Genomic DNA, 19,569 nt, shown 5'->3' on the forward strand with positions numbered 1-19,569 from the left:
ACCATAACTTTGACAAGATGGACCTTTGTTGGCAAAGTAATGTCTCTGCTTTTTAATATATTGTCTAGGTTTGTCATAGCTTTTCTTCCAAGGAACAAGTGTCTTTTAATTTCATGGCTGTGGCCACCATCTGCAGTGATTTTGGAGCCCCCCAAAATAAAGTCTCTCACTGCTTCCATTGTCTCCCCATCTATTTGCCATGAAGTGATACGACCAGATGTCATGATTTTAGTTTTGAATGTTGAGTTTTAAGCCAACTTGTTCACTCTCCTTTTTCACTTTCATCAAGAGGCTCTTTAGTTCTTCTTTGCTTTCTTTCATAAGGGTGGTGTCATCTGTGTATCTGAGGTTACTGATATTTTTTCAGGCAATCTTGATTCCAGTTTGTGCTTCATCCAGCCTGGCATTTGGCATGATATATTCTGCATATAAGTTAAATAAGCAGGGTGACAATATACAGCTTTGATGTACTCCTTTCCCAATTTGGAACCAGTCTGTTGTTCCATGTCCAGTTCTAACTGTTGCTTCTTGACCTGCATACAGATTTCTCAGGAGGCAGGTCAGGTGGTCTGGTATTTCCTTTTCTTGAAGAATTTTCCACAGTTTGTTGTGATCCACACAGTCAAAGGCTTTGGTATAGTCAATAAAGCAGAAATAGATGTTTTTCTGGAACTCTCTTGCTTTTTTGATGATCCAGTGGATGTTGGCAATCTGCCTTTTCTAAATCCAGCTTGAACATCTGGAAGTTCACAGCTCATATACTGCTGAAGTCTGGCTTAGAGAATTTTGAGCATTACTTTTCTAGCATGTAAGAGGAGTACTGGAAAAGGTCAGTTTTCATTCCAATCCCAAAGAAAGGCAATGCCAAAGAATGCTCAAACTCCCACACAATTGCACTCATCTCACATGCTAGTAAAGTAATGCTCAAAATTCTCCAAGCCAGGCTTCAGCAATATGTGAACCGTGAACTTCCTGATGTTCAAGCTGGTTTTAGAAAAGGCAGAGGAATCACAGATCAAATTGCCAACATCCGCTGGATCATGGAAAAAGCAAGAGAGTTCCAGAAAAACATCTATTTCTGCTTTATTGACTATACCAAAGCCTTTGACTGTGTGGATCATAACAAACTGTAGGAAATTCTGAAAGAGATGGGAATACCAGACCACCTGACCTGCCTCCTGAGAAATCTGTATGCAGGTCAGGAAGCAACAGTTAGAACTGGACATGGAACAACAGACTGGTTCCAAATAGGAAAAGGAGTTCGTCAAGGCTGTATATTGTCACCCTGCTTATTTAACTTACATGCAGAGTACATCATGAGAAACGCTGGACTGGAAGAAACAAGCTGGAATCAAGATTGCCGGGAGAAATATCAGTAACCTCAGATATGCAGATGACACCACCCTTATGGCAGAAAGTGAAGAGGAACTCAAAAGCCTCTTGATGAAAGTGAAAGTGGAGAGTGAAAAAGTTGGCTTAAAGCTCAAAATTCAGAAAATGAAGATCATGGCATCCGGTTCCATGACTTCATGGGAAATAGATAGGGAAACAGTGTCGGACTTTATTTTTTGGGACTCCAAAATCACTGCAGATGGTGACTGCAGCCATGAAATTAAAAGATGCTTACTCCTTGGGAGGTAAGTTATGTCCAACCTAGATAGCATATTCAAAAGCACAGACATTACTTTGCCAACAAAGGTCCGTCTAGTCAAGGCTATGGTTTTTCCAGTGGTCATGTATGGATGTGAGAGTTAGACTGTGAAGAAGGCTGAGTGCCAAAGAATTGATGCTTTTGAAATGTGATGTTGGAGAACTCTTGAGAGTCCCTTGGACTGCAAGGAGATCCAACCAGTCCATTCTGGTTGGAGATCAGCCCTGGGATTTCTTTGGAAGGAATGATGCTAAAGCTGAAACTCCAGTACTTTGGCCACCTCATGTGAAGAGTTGACTCATTGGAAAAGACTCTGATGCTGGGAGGGATTGGGGGCAGGAGGAGAAGGGGACGACAGAGGATGAGACGGCTGGATGGCATCACTGACTCGATGGATGTGAGTCTGAGTGAACTCTGGGAGTTGGTGATGGACAGGGAGGCCTGGCGTGCTGCAATTCATGGGGTCACAAAGAGTCGGACACGACTGAGAGACTGAATTGAACTGAACTGAAGAGCAGTACACAGTAGTAGATATAATGGTCATCTGAGTTAAATTCACCCGTTCCAGTCCATTTTAGTTCACTGATTCCCAGAATGTTGACGTTCACTCTTGCCATCTCCTGTTTGACCACTTCCAATTTGCTTTGATTCATGGACCTAACATTCCAGGTTCCTATGCAATATTGCTCTTTACAGCATCAGACCTTGCTTCTATCACCAGTCACATCCACAACTGGGTATTGTTTTTGCTTTGGCTCCATCCCTTCATTCTTTCTGGAGTTATTTCTCCACTGATCTATGGTTTTTCAGTGGTCAATATGGATGTGAGAGTTGGACTGTGAAGAAAGCTGAGCGCCAAAGAATTGATGCTTTTGAACTGTGGTGTTGGAGAAGACTCTTGAGAGTCCCTTGGACTGCAAGGAGATCCAACCAGTCCATCCTAATGGAGATCAGTCCTGGGTGTTCATTAGAAGGACTGAAGCTGAAGCTGAAACTCCAATACTTTGGCCACCTCATGTGAAGAGTTGATTCATTGGAAAAGACCCTGATGCTGGGAGGATTGTGGGCAGGAGGAGAAGGGGATGACAGAGGATGAGATGGCTGGATGGCATCACCAACTCGATGGACATGAGTTTGGGTAGACTCTGGGAGATGGTGATGGACAGGGAGGCCTGGCGTGCTGTGATTCATGGGGTCGCAAAGAGTCGGACACAACTGAGTGACTGAACTGAACTGAACTGAACTGAAGAGGAGTACAATTGTGCGGTAGTTTGAACATTCTTTGGCATTGCTTCTCTTTGGGACTGGAATGAAAACTGATCTTTTCCAGTCCTGTGGCCACGGCTGAGTTTTGCAAATTTGCTTTCATATTGAGTGAAGCACTTTAACAGCATCATCTTTTAGGATTTGAAATAGCTCAACTGTAATTCCATCACCTCCACTAGCTTTGTTCGTAGTGATGCTTCCTAAGGCCCACTTGACTTCACATTCCAGGGTGTCTGGCTCTAGATGAGTGATCACATCATCGTGGTTATCTGGATCATTAAAATTTTTTCGTATAATTCTTCTGTGTATTCTTGCCACTTCTTCTTAATGTCTTCTGCTTCTGTTAGGTCCATACCATTTCTGTCCTTTTTTTGTGCTCATCTTTGCATGAAATGGTCCCTTGGTATCACTAATTTTCTTGAAGAGATCTCTAATCTTCCCCATTCTATTGTTTTCCTGTATTTCTTTGCATTGATCACTGAGGAAGACTTTCCTATGTCTCCTTGCTATTCTTTGAAGTGAAGTTTGCTCAGTTGTATCTGACTCTTTGTGACCCCATGGCCTGTACAGTTGCATTTAGATGAGTATCTTTCCTTTTCTCCTTTCCCTTAAGCTTCTCTTCTTTTCTCACATGTTTGTAAGGTCTCCTCAGACAACCATTTTGCCTTTTTGCATTCTTTTTCTTGGGGATGGTCTTGATCACTGCCTCCTGTACAATGTCACAAACCTCCATCCATAGTCCTTCAGGCACTGTCTATCAGATCTAATCCCTTGAATCTATTTGTCACTTCCACTGTATAGTCATAAGGGATTTGATTTAGGTCATACCTGAATGGTCTAATGGTTTTCCCTTCTTTCTTCAATTTAAGTCTGAATTTGGCAACAAGAAGTTCATGATCTGAGCTACAGTCAGCTCCCAGTCTTGTTTTTGCTGACTATATAGAGCTTCTCCATCTTTGGCTGCAAAGGATATAATCAATCTGATTTTGGTATTCTTGGCAAAATTCTGTTAGCCTTTGCCGTGCTTCATTTCGTACTCCAAGGCCAAATTTGCCTGTTACTCCAGGTCTCTCTTGACTTCCTACTTTTGCATTCCAGTCCCCCATAATGAAAAGGACATCTTTTTGGGGGTGTTAGTTCTAGAGGGTCTTATAGGTCTTCACAGAACCATTCAAGTTCAGCTTCTTCAGCATTACCAGTTTGGGCATAGACTTGGATTACCATGATATTGAATGGTTTTCCTTAGAAATGAACAGAGATCATTCTGTCATTTTTGAGATTGCACCCACGTAGTGCATTTTGGACTCTCTTGTTGACTATGATGGTGACTCCATTTCTTCTAAGGGATTCTTGCCCACAGTAGTAGATATAATGGTCATCTGAATTAAATTCTCCCATTCCAGTCCATTTTAGTTTGCTGATTCCTAAAATGTCGATGTTCACTCTTGCCACCTCCTGTTTCACCATCTCCAATTTACCATGATTCATGGACCTAACATTCCAGGTTCCTATGCAATATTGTTCTTTATAGCATCGGACTTTACTTCCATCACCAGTCACATCCATAACTGGGCGTTGTTTTCACTTTGGCTCCGTCTCTTCATTCTTTCTGGTGTTATCTCTCCACTCTTCTCCAGTAGCATACTGGGCACCTACCGACCTGGGGAGTTCATCTTTCAGTGTCCTATCTTTTTGCCTTTCCATACTGTTTGGGGTTCTCAAGGCAAGAATACTGAAGTAGTTTGCCATTCCCTTCTCCAGCGGACCTTGTCAAAACTGTCTACCATGACCTATCTGTCTTGGGTGGCCCTACACTGCATGGCTCATAGCTTCGTCTTAAATAGATGCTTTCTATTTCCATATCATTTTATTTCATAAATTTGATGCTAATTGTGATAAAAATGTTTCATTGCTTTCAACATGACAGAAAATATGGGAATGGCATTTCTGTTTCAGCAATAGAACCAGCAGCTTATCTTTCCAGAAAATGTATTCAGAAGGATTCTTCATCTGGCAAATGATGCCCAGAGCAGTCTGGAGACAGTTACATAACCTACATCATTGTGATGCTTCTTCCCAACCCGACGACCAGCACTGTGAATGATAGCTCACAGCTTTTGCATGTAGATAGCAAGCTGTCCCTCCATCATTTGATGAAGAGTTTATTTTTCTCCCCCCTGAAAGGTTGTGGCACCCTTGTCAAGAGTCAATTGGCCATAGGTATTTGGATTTATTTCTAGAATGTCAACTCTATTCTATAGGTCTATATCTGTCCTGTGAGTACCACACTCTTTTCATTATTGTATCTCTGTAGAAAGTGTTTTGGGGGCTTCCCTCGTAGCTCATTCAGTAAAGAATCCTCCTGCAATGCAGGAGACTCAGTTCTATTACTGGGTCCAGAAGATCTCCTGGAGAGGGAAATGGCAACCTACTCCAGTATTCCTGCTTGGAAAATCCCATGGATATAGAAGCGTGGCGGGCTACAGTCCATGGGGTTGCAAGAATCAGACACAACTTAGCGAATAAGCCAACACAGCAAGTTTCTGAAGTCAGAAAATGCAAGTTCTCCAACTTCTGTTCTTCATTTTCAATGTTTTCTAGGCTATTCACAGTCATATGGATTTAAGAATCTGGTTTTCAATTTCTTTTTTTAAAAGGCCATTGAAATTTTGATAGGAATTGAACTGAATTTGTAGTTCACTTTGGATAGTCCTCTTAACAAGTTTTTTAATCCATGAATATAGGATGATGTTACATTTTTTATTTAGGTTTTAATTTCTTTTAGCAATGTTTTATAATTTTCAGTTTATACATCTCTCATCTCCTTGGCTAAATTTATTCCTAGGTATTTTACTATTTTGAATGCTATTGTAAATGGAATTTTCTTAATTTCCTTTTCATAATGTTCCTATCAGTGTACAGAAATACAACAAATTTTGGTTGTTAATCTTGTATGCTGCAACTTTACTGAATTCATTTAATAGCTCTAATAGTTGAGTTTGTATATGGATGTATTCTTTAGAATTTTTATATATAAGATCAAGTCAAATTTAGGTAATTTTGGCTCTTCCTTTCCAATTTGGATAACTTTCAGTTCTTTTTCTTGCCTAATTGCTCTGGCTAGAACTTTCAGTACAATGTTGAATAATGGTGAAAGCAGGCATTTGTCTTGTTCTTAATCTCAAAGGAAAGATTTTCAGTCTTTTACCATTGAGTATTATGTTAGCTGTGGGATTTCTTCATAATTACCCATTATCAAATTAAGAAATTTCCTTTCCATTTCTAGTTTGTTTGTTTGTTTTTTAACCATGAAAGGGTGTTGAATTTCGTCAAATGCTTTTTCAGTTATCTATTGAGGTAATTTTGTTTCCTTCATTCTACTGATGTATTACATTCATTGCTTTTCCTAAGCTGAACCACCCTTGCATTCCTGTGATAAATTCCACTTAGTCATGGTATATAACCTTTTTAAGTACATTTCTGGGCTCAGATATATCTTGAGGATTAATGCATCTATATTTGTAGGGATGTTGGTCTCTTTATTTCTTGTGATGTCTTTGGCTTTGGTCTCAGGGTAATGCTGGCCTCATGGAATGAATTCAGAAATATTCCCTCTTCTCCTACTTTTGCAAGAGTCTGAGAAGGATTGGTGCTCATTGTTTTTTAAATGCAGGGTAAAATTAACCAGCAAAGCCATCCAGTTCTGGGCATTTCTTTGTTGTGAGGCTTTTGATTAGTGATTCAACCTCTTTATTTATAGGTCTGTTTCAGTATGTCTGTTTTCTATTTCTTCTTAAATCAGTTTGGTAGGTAGTATGTTTCTAGGACTTTGTCCATTTCATCTAGATTATCTAATTCATTGGTGTACAAAGTGTTAACAGTATTCTCGTATAAAACTTTTTATTTCTATAAGGTCAGTAGTAATGTCCCAGCTTTTCATTTCTCTCATTATTAATTTGAGTCTTCTTATTTTTAGTCAGTCTAGCTAAAAGCTTATGAGTTTTGCTGATCTCTTCAAAGAACTGAACTTTAATCTTTTATTTTATTGACTTTTCTCTATTATCTCTCTATTCTCTATTTTGTTTCACACTCTAATCTTTTTTATTATTATTAAAGAATTCATGCAGCCTCCCTGGACTTGAGTCTTGCTAATTTTTTCTTTTGTGTGTGTGTGGCTATGCTGGATCTTTGTTGCTGTGCAGGCTTTTCTCCAGTTGTGGGGGCTACTCTCTAGTTGCACTGTGTGGGTTGCTCATTGCTTTGGCTTCTCTTGTTGCAAAGCACAGGCTCTAAGGCATGCAGGCTTCAGAAGTTGCGGAGCATGGGCTCAGTAGCTGCAGCTCCCAAGCACAGGCTCAGTGGGCTTAGTTGCCCTGTGGCATGTGGGATCTTCCCAGATCAGGGATCAAACCCATGTCTCCTGCATTGGCAGGTGAATTGTTTACCACTGAGCCACCAGGGAAGTCCATTCTAATCTTTTTCACTTCTTTTCTTCAGCTAGCTTTGAGTTTAGTTTGTTCTTTTTCCAGTTCCTTAAGGTGTAAAATTAGGTTATTAATTTGAGATCTTTCTTTTGTTATAATGCAGATATTTACAGGTATAATATTGCTCTGAGTACTGCTTCTGTTGCAACCTATAAGCTTCATTATGCTGTATTTTCATGTTCATTTGTCTTAAAGTATTTTCTAAACTCCTTTGTAATTTCCTCTTTGACCTATTATTTAATAGTTTGTGGTTTAATTTTCATATATTTGGAAAATTTTCAGTTTTTCCTGCTTTTGTTGATTTTTAGTTTTATTCCATAACTGTCAGGAAAGGTAATGTGTATGATTTCAATATTTTTTAATTTATTGAGACTTGTTTTGTTGCCTAATATGTGGTCTATCCTAGTAAATGCTTCATATGTACTTGAGGAAACTATTATATCTTCTTGATGAACTGACTCTATTGTCAATATATACTATCCCCCTTTGTCTCTTGTAACAGCTTTCTTTAATGTCTTTTTTGTGTGTGGTATGAGTATATCCAACCTAACTCTCCTTTGGTTTCTATTTTCATGAAGTAACTTCTTTCATTTTTCATTTTCAATCTATTTGTATCTTTGAATCTCAAGTGACAGCATATATTTGGATTTTTTTTAAAGAATCAATTATATCTTAATTGGAGAGCTTCACTTATTTAAAGTAATTACTGATAAGAAAGAAAATATTTCTCCATTTTGCTATTTGTTTTACATATGTCACATCTTTTTTGTTCTTCAATTCCTCCACTACTTCTCTCTTTGGTGTTTGATTTTTTTGTAGTGTATGATTTTGGTTCTTTTCTCACTTCTTTCTCTGCATTTTTAAAGTTAGTTTTTTGGTGGTCTTAATCTTCTATCTTTGCTGCAGCATGCAGAATCTTTTAGTTTTGGCATGCCAACTCTTAGTTGCAGCATGTAGGATCTAGTTTTCTAAGCAGGAATAGAACCCAGGTCCTCTGCATTGGGAGCGTGGAGTCTTAGCCACTGGACTACCAGGGAAGTCCCAACAATCCATCTTTAATTAATACAACCTTAGCTTCAATAGTACATTAACAATTTTGTTCCTATACAATTCCATCCCTCCCCCACTTCATGTTTCTGTTGTCACAAAATACACCTAAAAACAGTTCATGCCCATTGACTATCTATAATTATTTTGGACCATATAGAAAAAGAGAGGAGTTCTTTTTCAAACCCAAAATACAATACTCGCTTTTATATTTGCCTATGTAGTTACATTTATCAGTGTCCTTTATTTCATCATATGGCTTAACACATTATTGACCAGAGACATATTAACAACCGTAGGCATTCGTTTCTGCAAAAATCCCCTGGTCAATAATGTGTTAAGTTACTGTCTAATTTCATTTTCACCTAAAGGACTATCTTTCGCAATTCTTGTAGAGCAGGTCTACCAGAAGCAAATTCTCTCAGGTTTTGTTTACCTGGAAATATCTTAATTTCTTCTTCATTTTTTTTTTTTTTTTTGGAGGATAGTTTTGCTGGATATAGAATTATTGGTTGACAATATTCTTCTTTCAGTGCTTTAAACATGTCATTTCACTGCCTTCTCTCCTCACAGCTTCTGAGGAGAAATCAGCTGCTAATCTTATTGAGGACTCCTTCTATGCAGCAAGGTGCTTCTGTCTTGCTGCTTTCAGAATTCTCCTTGTCTTTGACTTCTGATAGTTGAGTCTCAGTATGGCCCTCTTTGTTTCTCCTCGGAGTTCACTAAGATTCTTGATATATTCTTTATCAAATTTGCAAACTTTGGGGCCATTATTTCATAAAATATTCCTTCTTCCTCTTTCTCTCCTCTCCTGGAACTCCTACTGTGTGAATGTTGATATGCTTTATGGTGTCCCACAGGTCTCTTAAGACTCTGTTCATTTTTCATCATTCTTTTCTCTTTCTGTTCCTTAGGCTGACTAAGTCCAACTGATTTGACGTCAAGTTCACTGATTATTTCTTTTGGCCGCTCAAATCTGCTCTTGATCTTTCTAATGAATTTTTAAATTATTATACTTTACAGTTCCAAAATTTGTTTCATTCCCTTTTATAATTTCTCTTTATTGACATATTCTATTTGCTGAAACACTGTTCTCCTAGTTACATTCAGCTTTTTGCCTATGAATTCCTTTAGCTCTCTGAGCATATTTTACAAAGTTGACTTAAAATCTTTGTCGGTGTGTCCTCAGGGACAGCTTCTGTTTATTTCTCCTGTGTAAGAGAATATCTTTTTGAAAACTGGACGTTTAAAAATTTACAATGTGGTAACTCTGGAAATCAATTTCTTTCCTCTCTTTTTGTTGGGTTTGTTGTTTTCCATGGATAGTAGTTGTTTGTTTAGTGACTTTTCTAAACAACTTTTGTAAAGACCATATTCTTTGTAATGCATGACTTCTGAAGTCTCTTTTTCTTTAGTTTCTGGTCAATTAGTATTTAAACGGAGGTTTTCTTAAATGACTCAGGCAAAAAAGAGGGGAAAAAGGGAAGGAGAAAGAAGAAAAAAAGAGAGAAGGAAAGAAAGAGAAAGGAAGGAATGAAAGAAGGAAGAGAAAAGGAGTAAGAGAAAGAAGGAGAAGAAAAACTCTCCTCATCTTTGCAAATGGCCTCTTTGTTGAGGAACTTCTTCCATGTTGAGCCACTTACAACTGAAACTGAGCGTTAATTTTGAGCTTGTGCTGAGCCTGAAGCTCAGTTACAGTGAAAGCCTGGTATATTCTCAGGTCTTTCCTAAGCATGTGTCCTGCCCTGGACATGTATGGCAGACAATGTCCTCTTTTTCCAAAGAATCTCTCTCCCTGGATTTTCCTCTCAGGCTTTCAACATACCTATTGTTTGCTTCAAGCGCTATATTTTTGCTCCAGGGAGCAGTGGATCAGTCACTTGCTTTTCAATGGTTTTGAGAAATGCCCAATGCATAGCCACTTTCCTGCCCTAAAAAAATTCCAGGTTAAGCAAAACAAAGAAAATAGCTTAGGACCAGTCCTTGAGACAGCCCTCTGATAGGCCAAAATAGACAAACACAATTCTTTATGAACAAAAATCTTCTCTGTTGTTTCTAGACCCAGGGGCCAAGGTCCCACTCTGGGAACACCGGCTGCCATCTTCAGGACCATCACCTTGATGAAGAGGGATAGGGCCAAAAGCAAGTAAAAATGCTGCAAAGCTTTCCTACCACCTTTTTAAAGTTCCCCTTTCTTGACTCAATGTTCACTCAGTTTCTGTAAACCTCTGGCTGTTTAGCAGAGTTCTGACAGTTTTGTCTCCTTTTTAACTGTTTCTCTAAACAGATGGATTTTTGAAGCTACCTACTCTGCCTTTCCCGCTGGCATCATGCCTCTACATTTTTGAAGAACAGTTTTTGCTAGACTTTGAATTCTAGTTTGATAGTCTTTCTTTAAGCATTTTTAATATGACATCCTTTGCCTTCTGGTGACTGTAGTTTTAGATGAAAAGTCAACTACTCATTTTATTGAGGATACTTTGTATGCAATGAATCACTCCTCCATGATGGTCTCAAATTCTCCCTTTGTTCTTGTCTTTCAATAATTTGTTTACAATGTGCCTAGGTGGATCTCTGAGTTTATTCTATTGGAGTTGGTTGATTGTCTTTGATGTTCAGATTGTTTTTCATGAAATTTGGGGAGTTTTTGGCCATTATGTCTTCACTTATTCTATCCTTTCTCTCCTCTCCTTTTGTGACACCCATTGCATGCATGTTTGTATGTCTGATGGTGTATCATGGGTTTCTGCTCATTTTTATTCATTCATTTTGCTTTCTGTTCCTCATACTGGAAATCTGAATTGACCTGTTTTTCTGTTCTTTAATTCTTTCTTTGACTACCTCAAACTTGCTGTTGAATTCCTCCAGTGAATTTTCATTTCAATTATTGTACTTTTCAACTACAGGATTTCTATTTGGCTCTTTTTAATAATTTCTCTTTACTCATATTCTCTTTTTGGTGAGACATTGCTCTCATACTTTAATTTAGTTCTTTAGATGTGGGGTTTTTTCCTAGCTCTTTGAACATAGCAGCCAATTAAAATCTTTGTCTAGTAAGTCCAACAGATGGGCTTCCTTGGGGTGAGTTTCTATTGTTTACTTTTTTTCTTGTGTAGAGACCATTCTTTCTTGTTCTCGTCATGTATCACAATTTTTTTTTTTTGGTTGGAAATTGAACATTTTTAATCATATAATATTGGAAACTGTGGAAATCAGGTATTCCCCCACTTCCTAGGGCTTTGTTCTTGCTGCTGTTCTTTTTTAAGAGACTTTCCTGAACTAATTCTACATGACTTTGTCATGCGTGGCCACCAAATTCTCTGCTCAGTTATCTTAATGGTCTGCTAATAACTGAACAGAGTATTCCTTAAATTCCTGAAAGCCCTAAGTCTCCCAGCCTTGCCAAGGGGCTCTGTATGTTGGGGCATGTATTTAATGCCTCAGAAGTTTACAACCCTGCCTTAACATTTATTTGGTGCTCGCACAGAATCTCAAGATTAGTTCAAGGTGACAGATCAGGCCCTTCTGCATGCTTTCCTCATATCTTCACTGGGATCCCTAAGACTGTTAATAATTTCTCAGTTTTATAGATAACCAGGGACTTTCATACATATTATTTTCAGTGATCTCAATAGCTACCCTGGAAGGTGTGTGTTAATACTATTTTACAAATGTAGCTGAACCACGTAGAGGTTAACCAGCTTGCCCAAATTCTCACATGTAGTGAGACGGCAGTAAAGCTAGGGCTTGAACCCAAATCTGTGTAAGTCTGCATCCTTTCCACAGCACAGAACTCCCTTAGGCTTACAAACAAAGATCACTATTGAAGCATGTTTAATAATCATTATGGCTTCTGGAGAACAATCAGAGGATTCAGATCCCTCAACTCATCTCTTCCCCAGTCCTTACCCAAGCCCTATACTTAACATAATGCTCTACAATCCGTGACCAAACTCTGGGATGCTGGTGTGGAATGTACTGCCATACCAACACATTCACAGAAGTGGTGCCAAGGGGACACTGCACATTTAAGACACTGATTAGGATATTCCATCACCTCCACCACCTCTGACACCACATTATGTTGATGTTAACCCTTTTCATCACCAAGAATGAAATTTGCTATTTACCGTAAATGAAGATAAAAGTGCCTCTTTAATCTTTTTTTATTGTAGAATAAAATACACATATAGAACCACACAAATACATAAGCCTAATGCATTGTTCCAAAGCTAACAGCCCTGTAACTACCACCTAAGTCAAGAGTTAGAACCTTGCCAACTATCCCAGAAACCTCTCCATATGCTCCATCCCAACCACAACTCCCTCCCTTTCTCCCAAATTAACCATTGTCCTTGTATTTATAGTGATCACTTTCCTGCATTTCTCCATAGATAGAAACTCATGTGTGCATTCCTAGAATACTTTTTTTTATTAAAAGCTTTTTCAAAATTTGATATGCCTTTTAAGTCTCCTATTCATTTTTTTCTTCCTTTCTTTAAAGTTTGTTGAAGAAACCAGGCAACTTGACTTGTAGAATTTCATCATCTGGAATTGTGCTGACTGCACACTTATATTCTTCTGTCTTCTATTTCCTAGAAATAGGATGCTAGATGAAAAGACTTGATCAGATTCAGACCTGATCTTTTAATATTTATTTTTATTATTTATTTATTTGGCTGTGCCAGGTCTTAGCTGCAGCATGTGGGATCTTTGATCCTCGTTGTGGCACGCAGGATCTTTAGTTGCAGCAGGTGGAATTTAGTTCCCTGACCAGGGATCAAACCCGTATTACCTGCACTGGGAGTGCAGAGGCTTAGCCACTGGACCACCAAAGAGTCCCAGGTTTGATCTTTTTGGTAAGATGATAGGTTCTGTTCTTTTATAGGAGGCAAAAAAATGTCTGGTTGTCTCTCTTTTTATGAGGGAAGCAATCACTAATGCTCAAAATGCCTAAATCCTGTAATTCACTAGCAGTTGAAAAACTATTTTAATTCTATCATTTATTTTTATTAACTGGGACATTTCTATAAAGAGCTGTTTCCCTTATCTAACATGTTGTTACACAATAATACAATTCATATAAGAAAGGTCAGTAAAGCTTGATTCCTTCTCTTAATTTAACAGTTTTGGAGATAAAGTATTAGTTCCTTGTGCTGCTGTTCTCAGTCACTTCAGTTATGTCCAACTCTTTGTGACCCCATGGAAAGGCTCCTCTGTCCATGGGATCTCCCAGGCAATAATACTGGAGTAGGTTGCCATGCCCTCAGGGATCTTCCTGACCCATGGATTGAATCTGCATCTCCTATGTCTCCTGTACTTCAGGCGAATCCTTTACTGCTGAGCCACCAGGTATCACCCTCCAAAAGTGACCCATCAGCTTTTTTTGTATCATTATAAACTTACAGGGAGAAGGCAATGGCACCCCACTCCAGTACTCTTGCCTGGAAAATCCCATGGATGGAGGAGCCTGGTAGGCTGCAGTCCATGGGGTCGCTAAGAGTCGGGCACGACTGAGCGACTTCACTTTCACTTTTCACTTTCACGCATCGGAGAAGGAAATGGCAACCCACTCTGGTGTTCTTGCCTGGAGAATCCCAGGGACAGGGGAGCCTGGTGGGCTGTCGTCTATGGGGTCGCACAGAGTCGGACACGACTGAAGCGACTTAGCAGCAGCAAACTTACAGATTATTTGGTGAGTTTAAAAATCCACTGTAATTATTATCCTTATTAAAGCTCAAAGAGTCCCATCTTTAGCCAGCAGGAGTCTCATCAAGTTGTCTCCTGAGTACTTTTGACACGACCCCAGTAATATTTGGGCTTCCCTGATAGCTCAGTTGGTAAAGAATCCACCTGCAATTCAGGAGACCCCAGTTTGATTCTTGGGTCAGAAAGATCCCCTGGAGAAGGGATAGGCTATCCACTCCAGCATTCTTGGGCTTACCTTGTGGCTCAGCTAGTAAAGAATCCACCTGCAATGCAGGAGACCTGGGTGCGATCCCTGAGTTGGGAAGATTCCCTGGAGAAGGGAAAGGCTACCCACTTCAGTATTCTGGCCTGGAGAATTCCATGAACTGTACAGTCCATGGGGTTGCAGAGTCAGACACAACTGAGTGACTTTTACTCACAGTAATCTTTGATAGCTTCCTTGCCTGGAAAATCCCATGGATGGAGGAGTCTGTAGGCTATGGTCCATGGGATCGCTAAGAGTCGGGCATGACTGAGCGACTTCACTTTCACTTTTCACTTTCACGCATTGGAGAAGGAAATGGCAACCCACTCCGGTGTTCTTGCCTGGAGAATCCCAGGGACGGGAGAGCCTAGTGGACTGACATCTATGGGGTCGCACAGAGTCGGACACGACTGAAGTGACTTAGCAGCAGCTGCTATGTGTACAAGATATTCTGAGCTCATTTGGTATAGTTTCAGGCCTAAACCTGCAATCAACCACGTCTCAAAGAATCCCTAGCTCCTTCTAGTGATAAACAGTATTTCAACACCACATTATGGGCACTAAGGATGCATAATTGTTAAGTTGGTCAGTGTTCTAGGTTTTTCAATGGATAATGATAAAATATCTTAGGAATTTATATTGATACTTCCAATTTAAATGCAAAACTACAGGGTTTTACATTGTCTATATTATATTCATATTTCCTTTCTTCCATGAGTAACCTGGTTCTCAAGAATACTGAGGATAACAGAATTAAACTATCCCATTACTCATCTGCTTTATCCTGTGTTACACAAACAACAGTCTCAGAGTAATACTAAGAGTATCACCACAAAGCTGATTTCTGACAAATGGTTTAAAATTTTGCAATGATTCTCCATTCTTCCCCATTTTAATCAATACTATATCTTCATTGTCAGAGTATATATTCATTTGTAATATATTCTCTCCTTGTTAACCCATAATTATGATTAGTTCTATAAATAAAAACATATTTCACTGTTCATTGCCTTTCCAATGTTGATACTTCTTTAATAATTTTAGTTGGCTGAAACTTATTCCTTATTAAATAGATTCCTAAGAAAGGGCTCATGGGAGCAGTATTAGTCAAGATTTTTTTATGTTGATGACAGTTTGTCTATGCCCTTTAAACTTGAAAGTCAGTTCTGCTGGATCTAGAAATCTTCGTTCACATTTTCTTTCCTAAAGTATCTTAAATGTTTTGCTCCATTTTCTTTTATTTATTTTTGGCTGTGCTGGGTCTTCATTGCTGTGCAGGCTTTTCTCTAGTAGTGGTGAGCAGGCACCACTCTTCATTACAGTGCACGGTTTTCTCATTGCGGTGGCCTCTCTTGTTGTGGAGCCACAGGAGGGCTTCAGTAGTTGAGGAGTGTGGGCTCAGTAATTGTGATTCCTGGGCTCTACAACACAGGCTCAAGAACTGTTGTGCACAGGCTTAGTTACCCCACAGCATGCAGGATGTTCTCAGACCAGGGATCGGATTCATGTCTCCTGCATTGCCAGGCAGATTCTTTACCACTGAGCCACTGGGGAAGCCCCATTTTCATTCAGCATAAAGCATTACCATCAGTTCAGTTCAGTCGCTCAGTCGTGTCCGACTCTTTGCGACCCCATGAATCGCAGCACGCCAGGCCTCCCTGTCCATCACCAACTCCCGGAGTTCACTCAGACTCACGTCCATCGAGTCAGTGATGCCATCCAGCCATCTCATCCTCTGCCGTCCCCTTCTCCTCTTGCCCCCAATCCCTCCCAGCATCAGGGTCTTTTCCAGTGAGTCAACTCTTTGCATGAGGTGGCCAGAGTACTGGAGTTTCAGCTTCAGCATCATTCCTTCCAGAGAAATCCCAGAGCTGATCTCCTTCAGAATGGACTGGTTGGATCTTGCAGTCCAAGGGACTCTCAAGAGTCTTCTCCAACACCACAGTTCAAAAGCATCAATTCTGTGGCGGATTCATTTTGATATTTGGCAAAACTAATACAATTATGTAAAATTTTAAAATAAAATAAAATTAAAAAAAAAAAAAACAAAACAAACAAACAAAAAAAAAAAACAAAAGCATCAATTCTTCGGCGCTCAGCCTTCTTCACAGTCCAACTCTCACATCCATACATGACCACTGGAAAAACCATAGCCTTGACTAGACGGACCTTTGTTGGCAAAGTAATGTCTCTGCTACCATAGCAGAGTTTAATAATTTCTTTATAAGCCTTTTAACTTATATGTTAACAATTTCCTCCACACCTCTTTCCTTCAAAGTGAAAGTGAAAGCTGCTCATTCGTGTCCAACTCTTTGTGACCCCATGGACTATACAGTCCATGGAATTCTCCAGGCCAGAATACTGGAGTGGGTAGCTGTTCCTTTCTCCAGGGGAATCTTCCCAACCCAGGAATAGAACTGGAGTCTCCGGCATTTGCAGGCAGATTCTTTACTAGCTGAGCTACCAGGGAAGCCAAAGAGATTCCTTCATATTCTTTTACTAGAATATGTTCTGGTGTTTGTTAAGTCCATATCCTCAATATACAACGAGTGCTCTTTCAATATATAGTTTCAATTCTTTTATTTCAGGTAACTTTTCTTAGATTTTACATTTGAGTGTTTATTCTGTTTCATTACTTTGCTTCTATTTCACATTCAGAGATTCCTATTATCCTTAAGTGGGATCATTTTTCTCCAATCTTCAATGTTCATCATTTTCTCTTGAATTCTTTTTAATCTCTTCATTTATTACTGATTTTTAATTTAAAATTACTGATTTTATTTTTTATTTAAAAAATAAAATAAAATTTTTATTTCTCCCATTTAATCCTGTATTTCTAAGTCCTTATCTGCTGTATTTAATTGCTCTTAGTCTAATTTGGTCTTTATTTTTTAAATGATTTTATTTCTAATTCTTCTGTATGTTCTATCACTTCACTCTTTTCTTTCCTAATATCACTTTTGTAAAAATTTACCTTGTTCTGAAATAGTACAGGTTTTATCTGCTTTGTGAACATGTCTTTGTTGTGGGCTTTCATTATCTGTAGTGATACTATTCTCCACTTTGTTCTTTTGTTCTTATATGGGACTTTACCACAATCTTTTTCTATTATACTTTTTTATATGAAATTAATTTTCCTGAACTTTTAGGAGAAAGTGTGATTCTAACTTTAAATATCCATTCTTGATTTAACATGTGGTAGCTTGACTCTTGAGGTTTCCTGGTTCTGTTTCCCTTTTCCAATTTTATCTGAACCTCTCTTCCTTTCTCTGGGTCTTTTACCTGCTCAATTTTCATTCCACTTCCAATATTTCCCATAAGTATGGAGCTCTATCCTTGAAAGTAGCCTTGGACGGTCAGTTCTAAAAGTCACGGGGTCTGAACCATCCTAGGCCCTTCATAAATTGCAGGAACCTCTTGTGTTACCCCACAAGTAACAGATCAGGCAACACACTCTCTGATATCAACTGCTATTCAACACTTATTGACGTCCCTCTGCTTCCTCTGCTACAGATGCTAATACTATGCAGTGTGGTTCTTGGTAAGGATCTCTTATAACTAGTTTTTGTTGTTGCTGTTGTTTTAGTTTTGGTTTTTTGGTCACATTGCGTACCATGTGGGATCTCAGTTCCTTGACCAGGGATCAAATCCACATTCCTTGCACAGGAAGTGTGCAGTCTTAAACACCGGACAGTGAGGGAAGTCCCTCTTGTTCACTAGATTTGATGTAAATGCTGCTACTACTGCTGCCACCATCTTCTTAGGTTTTAAGGTATATTTTAATAGTCCTTGGAATTTTTCTATAGAAAACTTTTTGAACAGAATGCCTTAAGAATCTTAGAATAGTTTCAGAAATAAAACAGAAGGAAATGGACCCATTTTGTTTGCTTACCTCAAAAAGTCTGAACAAGTTGTATCTTGTTTTATAATCAGTCCACAAGACCATAAAAAAGGCATTCATTGAAATGGTGCTAATCATAATTATCTTAAAGAGATGACTCATTATGACTTTCTTCACAAATGCCTGAAACTGAGTATCTTTCCTCCTGTCAAAAAGTTGAATAAGAGGTGTGATTATCTTGCAACAGAGCTAGATCCCCAAACGATGCACACTTTTTTAGGAACTAGGGTCTGCTTTCCCCCTTCTGTAACTATAAATCTAAACTATATATATACTTTAGATTTGCAATGAAATGCTGACTAGATGACCACTGAAATATGTATGACAATCAATGGGTTGGGGCTGTCCCCACTCAGTTAACTCAGTTCATTCTCTCTAGACTTATGGGGGAAAAAATGATTACCACTTCTTCTCAAACAAAGCATCATCTTCCTTTACTCATTCAACAAATTTTCAGTGAAAGCACAAGTTGCTCAGTCGTGTCTGACTCTTTGCAACCCCATGGACTATACAGTCCATGGAATTCTCCAGGCCAGAATACTGGAGTGGGTAGCCTTTCCCTTCTCCAGGGAATCTTCCCAACCCAGGGATCGCACCCAGGTCTCCTGCATTGCAGGTGGATTCTTTACCAGCTGAGCCACAAGGTAAGCCCAAGAATACTGGAGTTGATAGCCTATCCCTTCTCCAGGGGATCTTCCTGACCCAGGAATCGAACTGGGGTCTTCTGCATTGCAGGCGGATTCTTTACCAACTGAGCTATGGTGGCTCAAAATTTTCAGTAAGTAACTACTATTCAACTCACTCATTTATTCACTCAACAAGTTTTTATTGAATGATTACTATATGCCAGGCAATACAGTAGGCCCTTGAGAGAAGGTGAAGTAAAACTATATATAATCAGTCTAGTAGGGAAAACTGCTTATCAAATAATCAGCCATACAAGCACTTACAAATCAATGATTTTAAAAACTGACCACTCTAAGAAAAAAGGGGCAAACACATAATCAATTCATGAAAGAAAAACAATGGTAATAAAGTCCCCCTCCCTAGAATGTTCAGTGGCACTATTAATCGAGGAGGTGCAAATTAAGTAAAACCATTAACTTTGCTTATGAAATTAGCGAAGACTTAAACTTGATAATATTTAATGCTGGCAAGAGCGCAATATGATGGAGCATTCTCATAAACTTCCAGGGGAATGTAAACTGACCAATTTTTCTGAAAAACATTAGTTGTATTCATATCCTCAGACCCAGGGAATCTACCC

At 38.9% G+C, this 19,569-nt stretch overlaps 1 protein-coding gene across 3 annotated transcripts in view; it reads right to left on the reverse strand.

Annotated features, from left to right (window-relative positions):
• The window catches only part of CATSPER3 (cation channel sperm associated 3), a 37,453-nt gene that overhangs the window by 11,493 nt on the left and 6,391 nt on the right, over window positions 1–19,569 (reverse strand). For all 3 annotated transcript variants that reach the window (XM_025292668.3, XM_006042784.4, XM_044947643.2), the window contains one exon: window positions 18,294–18,447. In XM_025292668.3, the coding sequence (XP_025148453.2) occupies window positions 18,294–18,404 (111 nt within the window). In that variant the 5' untranslated portion in view covers window positions 18,405–18,447. The remainder of the gene's footprint in view (window positions 1–18,293; window positions 18,448–19,569) is intronic.

The sequence above is a fragment of the Bubalus bubalis genome, chromosome 9, assembly GCF_019923935.1.
Source record: "Bubalus bubalis isolate 160015118507 breed Murrah chromosome 9, NDDB_SH_1, whole genome shotgun sequence".
Taxonomy (NCBI): domain Eukaryota; kingdom Metazoa; phylum Chordata; class Mammalia; order Artiodactyla; family Bovidae; genus Bubalus; species Bubalus bubalis.